Source organism: Leptonychotes weddellii, unplaced genomic scaffold (genome assembly GCF_054177405.1).
Source record: "Leptonychotes weddellii isolate Sample4059 unplaced genomic scaffold, ASM5417740v2 HiC_scaffold_6234, whole genome shotgun sequence".
Lineage (NCBI taxonomy): Eukaryota > Metazoa > Chordata > Mammalia > Carnivora > Phocidae > Leptonychotes > Leptonychotes weddellii.
Window position 1 is genome coordinate 1 of NW_028031037.1, and position 8,272 is coordinate 8,272.

General features: G+C 47.3%; 1 protein-coding gene across 1 annotated transcript; it reads right to left on the minus strand.

Annotated features, from left to right (window-relative positions):
* Positions 1–50: 50 nt before the first annotated feature.
* Positions 51–5,548, minus strand: CEACAM18 (CEA cell adhesion molecule 18). Its single transcript, XM_081811199.1, has 4 exons — positions 5,392–5,548; positions 3,625–3,981; positions 1,942–2,214; positions 51–394 (listed from the first exon to the last, which is right to left on the minus strand). The coding sequence occupies exons 1-4, from the start codon at positions 5,471–5,473 to the stop codon at positions 51–53; spliced, it is 1,056 nt and encodes a 351-aa protein (XP_081667325.1). The 5' UTR covers positions 5,474–5,548.
* Between the last annotated feature and the right edge of the window lie 2,724 nt (positions 5,549–8,272).

Here is an 8,272-nt window from a genome sequence, read left to right on the forward strand (position 1 = left end):
TGAGCATGGCATTGCAAGGTAGAGATGGCATTCGTGATGATGGGTACTGCCTAGGCAAAAGCATGGAGATGGGAAGATTTGGGGATCATGAGCCCCGGAGGTGGGCTGCTGTACTCACGGGGTGGCTGGATCTGGAATTCCCTGTACATGGTCAGCTGGGTCACAGGGTTCCCCACGATGCATCTGTATCTGCCCATCTGCTCCCAGGCCAGACTTGGGAGAGTGACGTTTGCCTCTGAGAAGCTCAGGAGGGAGCCACTGTGGATCCACTGGTACTTGGGACTGGGTTTGGAAGTGGCACTACACTCCATCATTACCTGGGAGCCGATCTTAGCAGACAGGACGCCTTTGGAGATAATGGGACTGGAACTCAGCTGCACGTTGTCTGGCCCATCTGCAGAGACAGGGCAGGAGACCCAGAGCTATGTTTCTGACCCCTTGGGGTCCTGTCTCCTTCTGTCAATCCACACATAGTCCTCCCCGACCAGGTGCCCCCACTTTGCACCCCAAGCATCCCCTAGACCCAACACTTGCAAGGCAGCTCTGCCAACAACATGACTATAATTGTAACATCTTCCATTATCAAGCACCTGCTATGAGTCAGCCCCATGACTGCCCTTCATGTCACAATAAAATAGGAATAGAAGCAATACATCAGGCTCCCTGCATGTTGGGCTCTGTTCTAAACACTTTATAGGTTCACACATTTGCTTAATCCCCATAACAACCCATGTGATCGATTTTATAGATGAGGGAAGTGGGGTCCCAAGGAGAGGATTAGGGATTTCATAGTTCCCTACTGACCCACAAAGGGACTAAGTGAATTCCCCCTATGGCCTGGGAGGAATCTCCTTGCAGAGGCAGGCCCTGGGTCCTGGCTCTTGGTTGCAAACCTCCAGCCAGTAAGCTGTGTATGGAGGTCAGAAACTGCCTGCTCTGTGACCACTTTTTCTGTATGATTGCCAGAGCATGTTTGTTAGGAAACCTGACAGACTTTGTGTGGTTCTAGATTTAGATGTGAAAACCATTCAAGACTTGTGCTTTTTCACAGTTGAAAGATGTGAAAGAGTTTGGTCAATGTGAGAAGTCCCAGAACATTGAAAAGATCCAAGGTTCATTGTATTTATAAGTCAGTGTCTTCGATTTACAAGACCTGTTTGAGATTTCTGGGGAGGTCTGGCTGGATTGTGTACTTGCCTTGGGGGGAGGCCGAAGGACCGTGGAGAAAAGAGAATGCATGAAATGTGTCATTTCGCTTTAAAATCAAACTGTCTGGGGCGCCTGGGTGGTTCAGTCATTAAGCGGCTGCCTTCGGCTCAGGTCATGATCCCAGGGTCCTGAGATCGAGCCCCGCATTGGGCTCCCTGCTCGGCGGGAAGCCTGCTTCTCCCTCTCCCACTCCCCCTGCTTGTGTTCCCTCTCTTGCTATGTCTCTGTCAAATAAACAAATAAAATCTTTAAAAATATAAATAAATAAAATAAAATAAAATCAAACTGTCTGTTTAAGGGAGTATAGTCAGTTCAATCTGAGTAAGAAGAAAAGTGAAGGTGATTTTACTAAATTTAGAAAACCAGAATAAAAAGATCAATGTATTTGAAGGCTCAAGGAAACATGGGATTTGAATATTTAATAAGTTGAATGTCATTTTTAAGAAACTATTAGTTGTAAGCAGTCCCGTCTTTACAAAAGCCAGATCTGAACAATTTCGCACTATTTCTAATCTGAAGAGTAAGAATCAGGATCTCTGTTTTAAATAGCAGATCGTTCTGTGCAGTGAGGGTGATTCTAAGTCCAGAGAGCTAAGATTCAAACCCAGATCCAGCTGGCTGTGGGCTGGCTCATGGTGTTTCCTCTCTCCAGTTCTGCCTGTCTTATTGCTACATCCTTGGAAGGCCCTGAGCCCACCCCCAGCATTACTCCCATGGCTCCAGACCACTCACAGGCCACAGTCAGAGAGATAATTTCACTTCTCTGAAAAATCTCTGGGATGCTTTCTATCTCGCAGTGAAGTGTTCTGTCATAGCGGCTGACCCTGTGGATGATGAGGGTCTTGAGGTCCGGGGAGACTGTCATCCGGTCATTGCTGGACACCAGTGTGTAATCCACATACCACTTGACCGTGGTGGCATTGGTTTGGCAAATGGCAGCCACAGCATCCATGTCCTCTACCAGAGAGCTGGTGTTGGCCCAGATGCCTGGCTTGCCTTCCGCCTCTGGGGGAAGCAGGAAGAAGACATTAGGGGTGGGGTCTGCCTCCCCAAGCTCTGCTCCTCTCCAAAGGGGCTTTCAGTGTAGGTTGGTGGGAAGGCAAGGGTTGTATGGGGTCTGGGGTCTTGGAAGGGGAGCAGCCCTAGAGCTGTGAGGGACAGAGAAGTAGGAAATGGGCATGAGTGGTTGAGGTGTGGGAACTAGCCTGAGCCCACCATCCTATGTGTGGAGTCGTCATTGTGGCATCCACTGCAATAATGGTGAGCTCTTGGGATAGGCATGTGGCCTAATGGTTGTTTCTGAATGCAGAACCTAAAACCAGAACACCCCCAACTGAGGAGCCATGGGTAGAATTGAGTGACAGGTGGCATTTGGACTCTCTATTAATAATTGCTCCCATTGGGGCGCCTGGGTGGCTCAGTTGTTTAAGCGACTGCCTTCGGCTCAGGTCATGATTCTGGAGTCCCGGGATCGAGTCCTGCGTCGGGCTCCCTGCTCAGCGAGGAGCCTGCTTCTCCCTCTGATCCTCCTCCCTCTCATGCTCTCTCTCTATCACTATCTCTCTCAATAAATAAATAAAAATCTTTAAAAAAAAATAATTGCTCCCATTATCTGAGTTCCATTCACTTGACAGATACTCCCTCCAACCTTACAACAGACAGTGGTAGATACTATCCCCGTTCTACAGATGAGGAAACAGAACACCACAGAGGGAAGATGAAGGCTCAGGGCCATGGAACATATACATAGTCAGAGGTAAACACAGGGCTTCCTGTCTCCAAATACACACTCTCCCCACTAGCCCTGTGGAGCCCCCAGGAGCTGTCTGTAGTAGACAGAATTCCAAGATGGCCCCATGATCTCCAGCCTGTATAATCCCCACCCCTCAAATGTGGGTGAAGCCCATGACTTTCTTCTAACCTATACAATACGGCAAAAGTGATGGATTGTCATTCCAATCGTTACCCTTATGTCATATAAGACTCCTTCTTAGCAGACTAGAGAGAAAGAATTCAGCTGACCTTGAAGAAGCAAAGTCATGATGTGAAATACCCACGGACAGAGCCACACATGAGACCACAGCCCCGACTCAGCACCTTGTGAGTCTCAGAGCACAGCACTCGCCCAGACTTCTGACCCACAGGAATGTGTGCTAATAAATGGGTGCTGTTTGAAACTGCTGTTTGTGGCTGTTTGTGGATCTTTGTTATGCAGCAGAACATAACTGATACCCTGATGGTGAAACTGGAGGCCTTGAAGGGAACGAGTGACCCATCTCTGCGGGAAAAGCTAGACTACCATCTGCCGAGGTTCCCACAGTCACCTGGGGGTGGAGGAGACTTGGACAGTATGATCTCCCAGGGACCTCACTCCCAAAGCCCCCAGGTCTGGAAATGGGCAACCTGCCAACTCACCTTGAATGTCGAGCCAGCCAGTTGCTGTCTGGGTCCCATTGCCAGTGTCCACCCTCACGGTATAATTCCCTGTGTCATTTAATGCACATCTCCTGATCACCAGGTCACCTATCTTGGTCACGTTCTCCCGACCACTGGACATGGGCCCCGTCTGCCAGGAATTGGAGGGAGGTTTGTAGCTGACAATCATATTATCCACAGTGTCATTTTCACCGCGGTGCCAGCTGTATTCCTGAGCATCTTTGGTGGCATTTTCAAGGATCAGGATGGTCCAAAATCCCTTGAACCCTATGAGTGAGTCTGGGCTGATGTAGATTTGGCCAGAGGCTTGGCGGATCCCACAGGCCAGTAGACCAGCTGAAGAAGACCAATAGAACACACATACATGAGAGAGAGAGAGAGAGAAGAGAGATTGATTTACACTGTCCAGGAAATGATCTCCAGGGACACTGGTGAGCATGCCATTGGTTGCTAGCTCCCCAGCCTGTCTTCTCCTCCCTACCCCCTCAGCCCCTGTCCTGGTTCATTCCTTCCTCATCTCCTTCCAGCCTGGCTTCCTCCTTGGACACTCAGTCTCCAACCCAACCTCAAAGAACAGTTATGTGGATCCTTATAAAGCCCCAGTTGTGATCCTGTTCTCTTAGGTACCTTCCATGGTTCCCCAGCACTCTACGGATAAAGTTCAAACTCAACATGGCTTATGAGACACTCTTAGGAACAGCTGGTTTTTATGACTCATCTAGCCTCCTTTTGGATCATACACACCCCACCCCATTACACTATGAACCCTCCACTCAGTCATCCATTCATGCATGCATCTGTGCATTCATTTATCAGAAGACAGTATCTACACTGTGTGCCCCAGACATAGACAGCTCTCTTGATACACCACACTCTCTCCTGACTTCAGGCTTTCACACATGTTGTTCCCTGTTTCTGGCACACAGATCCCTCTTCCCTCCTCCCCATCCCCTGCCCCCCCCACCCCGCCCTGTCAACTCACTTCTACTCAGCCTTCAGTTCTCAGCTTTGATGTCCCCTCCTCACCAATCTGGGTCAGACGGCCCCTTGGGGCTCCCCCAGTCTCCTAGGTCCCCTCATCTCATCCCCATCTGGGTCATCAGAGTCTGGAGATAGATCTGCATCTCACACTGGACACCACATCACAGCGTCCCTGAGCATGGGGCAGAACCCAGCGGGAGAACTCAGTTGATATCTGGGTGGATAAATCCCCCAAGACTGTCTACACATGTCTTTGACAGCATCTAAATTCCGTGGAGTGCATGTGAATGTGGGTGAGGATCTGTCATCACCTAAGACATGGAGATCCACTGTCTGTGGACCCTAAGCCTTGGCTCCATGGAGGAGGCAAAGACACCTGAGACCCCCCGCTCTAGGCCTCCAGGTGTAGACACTGGTGATGTTTGAGGACAGGACACAGCGTGGCCAGTGAGACATGATAGTTGTCCCCGTCAGGGGGGTTCAGAGGGTCCTGGAGGGAAGTGAGGGGTTGGGAGGGGAGGGGATCAGGGCAGAGGAGGCACCCAGAGGAGGTGATTTCTGGCAAGTGTGGGAGGGGGTCCAAGTTTATCATTCCTGAGGATGGATGGGGATGAACACTCTGTGTGTGTGTGTATGTGCGTAAGAGAGAGAGAGTGTGTCTATGGGCGAGGTATGCCCAGGTATGTGAGTTCACGAAAGTCCTGGTGCCAGTCCTGCCCCCCTTTCCTCTACTGCTCCCCTGTCCTGCGGGTTCAGCTCTCTTACCCAGGAGAACCAGCTCCCTCCAGAGTCTGCACCTGGGTCTGGAAAGTTCCATGGGTTGCGCAGGTCCTCCAGGGATAGGCATCTGTCCGGGGACCGGGCAGCCTCCTCTGCCTCTTCACAGACCTGCGTCTCTGGCTCTGTCTGAGCTGCTGGTCCCCCTCCCCCTCCTGTGCCCCAGGGTGGACTCTGAACCCCAGCACAGGCAGAGCGGGGGAAGAGACACTTGGGGAGTTGTTGTTATCTTTATGACTTAAAGTGCCTTTAGCTTATCATTTTTTCACCTCATTCTTTTAAAATATTATTATACTGTTCTGCCCTGGTTACAAAAAAAAATCTTATGCTCACTTTTAGGAAAACTGGAAAATACTGAAAAGCACAATAAATACAGGACATCAGAATTTTTTTTAAGATTTTATTTATTTATTTGACAGAGAGAGACACAGTGAGAGAGGGAACACAAGCAGGGGGAGTGGGAGAGGGAGAAGCAGGCTTTCCACTGAGCAGGGAGTCCGATGTGGGGCTCGATCCCAGGACCCTGGGATCATGACCTGAGCCAAAGGCAGACGCTTAACGACAGAGCCACCCAGGCACCCCGGACATCAGACTTTTTAAAAATGTGGGACAGTTGTTCATTTTTGTTTTTCCTACTCCCTGCAGATCTCAAATTTTAAATTACATTGTCTCATTTGTCATGGGGCAGTTTCCCCTTCCCTGAACACCGATAGCTTATTCTAAGTCTCTCCCCGGATCAGCAAATCTTCCACCACCTGGCCATTTGGAGTGGCTGTGGGGCGTGCTATTGTGTGCCTGAGCCAAAATGTATAAAACCCATTGTCTTGGTGTTGGACCTTTAGGCTCAGTAATAGAAGTGCTGCTGGAGCAGAGCAGAGCCTGCTCATGGGGGACGCGGCGCTGAGCACGTGTGATGTGTCTGCTTCGGGGGACCCCACAGAGAGAAAGAGAGACATGGAGACACAGAGACCCAGGTGGGCTGGGTGAGGGACTGAGAAGGCAGGGGAGAGGGCGCATCCCAGAAAGGGTCATTCGACAAATCTTTCAAGCTGGACTCGGAAGTATGTTCGTCTTTCATTTTCACGACGACGAATACTACTTTAATTGCAAAAGCAATGCATTGGCTATAGGAATTTTTGGAAAATTCTTAAGAAGGAAAAATAGAATTAATACTGTTTTAGTAATTAAATTGTTTTCAATTTTTATGAATACTTATCAAAATATATATGTAACAATATTAATATTTTACAATAATTATTGAAATATACACATAAATATTTATACATTCATACATTTTGCATTTATAAATAAATAAAATATTTTATAAATAAAATACACAATTATTTATCAGAATTTGATTAATACTATTGGAAAGCCACCTGTAATAGTCAGACCTCCTGAAGATATATCCAGTGTTTTTCTCTGAAACTTTTCAGTTTTGATATGTCAAACATACTCATGCACACATGCATATTTTTACCAAGGTGGTATCATACCGTTCAACATCCTTATTTGGGCTTCTCTAATGTTAAACCCAAGTTTAGTCAGATAAGGGTGAATATACACTCCAGTGTGTCTAGTGGTTCATTCAATATCTCTGAAGTCTCCTACTGTATTCTGAAAATCCATATGAATATTTGCAGCCTACTGCAAAGCACATCTGTATTTATTTTAATAGGAAAATAATACATTACATACCACTGAAATTGTTAAATTGGTCCTCCTCAGTATTTGAGTATAAGTGGTGCCCCCAGAAAACACACAGAGTTGTTTTTCTGCCTGCAGCTCATCGGAAGCCCTTCCTCCTGTATCTTCATTGGTCTTTGTTCATGGCTGCATACTATTCCACTGTGTTGGCCATGGATTCTTTTGTTCAACTCATACCCCATTTGGGAGCATTTAGATTCTTTCAATGTTTCCTCTTTTTCATACAACAGTATGAAAAATTGTCAGTACCATTTGTGGACCTAGATGGGTCCGAGAAATGGACTTTTGTAGTAAAGAATTTAACCTTAACCAAAGACAGATCTGACTTTGTCCTTGACTCCTAGAAGGAATGTCTAAGTCCTTAGAATGCCCTGCCTGATAAGAGTGTCTTTATTTACCTTGGGGGGGTGGGGGACTTGGAACATACTAGATGTTCCACAGTGGAAATTATGATGAAGGCTTTAGGTCACATGGAATCAGCTCTGCCCCTGGAGAAGGTGGAGACTGAGGTCAGCTATGTGAGCAGTGATCATAACTATGTGAAAGAACCCCAATAAAAACTCTGATGTCAAGTCTCAGGTGAGCTTCCCTGGTCAGCAGACTGTCATACACCAATGTATGGGAGGAGCTAATGCTGTCCATGACTCGTGACTCTGCTGGAGAGACATGTGGGAGCCCCTGGACCCTGCCCAGGCCCTTTCCCCACTTCACTGACATTAATCCGTATCCTCAAGCTGTAACGAGCCCTAACCACAAGGATAATAGCTTCTAATGCGTTATGAGTCCTTCCAGTGAATGATGGAAACTAAGGGTTGTCTTAAGTACCCTGAACTTGCAATAGTGTTACAAGTAGTCGTACATATGGATGCCCCCTAACTACACCTCGGTGTCTCCACCTGTAATGTGAGGGTATGAAACGTTTCCTCTCCATAGGGCTGCTGTGAGCTTTCAATAAGGTAATATATGTAAATAACTGCCATCAATGCTCCCCACACAAACCATTTCAGGACATGTTAATTCCTATGGGCATACTTAAAAATCTTTTTATTACGTTTTACTAAACTTTTGGGGGAAAACATTTTAAACTGCATTTATAGATTAAAAAAAAAACTTCAATTGTATGACCTAACAACAAAAATCTTCACAGGTACTTAAATTACGC

Excerpts from the sequence above, each read along its gene's own strand:
- CEACAM18 (XM_081811199.1), bottom strand. The coding sequence starts at position 5,473 with ATGCCTATCCCTGGAGGACCTGCGCAACCCATGGAACTTTCCAGACCC. Across the intron at positions 2,215-3,624 it reads TGGCTGGCTCGACATTCAAG|AGGCGGAAGGCAAGCCAGGC; the intron begins GTGAGTTGGCAG and ends TGCTTCCCCCAG. Across the intron at positions 395-1,941 it reads TATCTCTCTGACTGTGGCCT|ATGGGCCAGACAACGTGCAG; the intron begins GTGAGTGGTCTG and ends CTGTCTCTGCAG.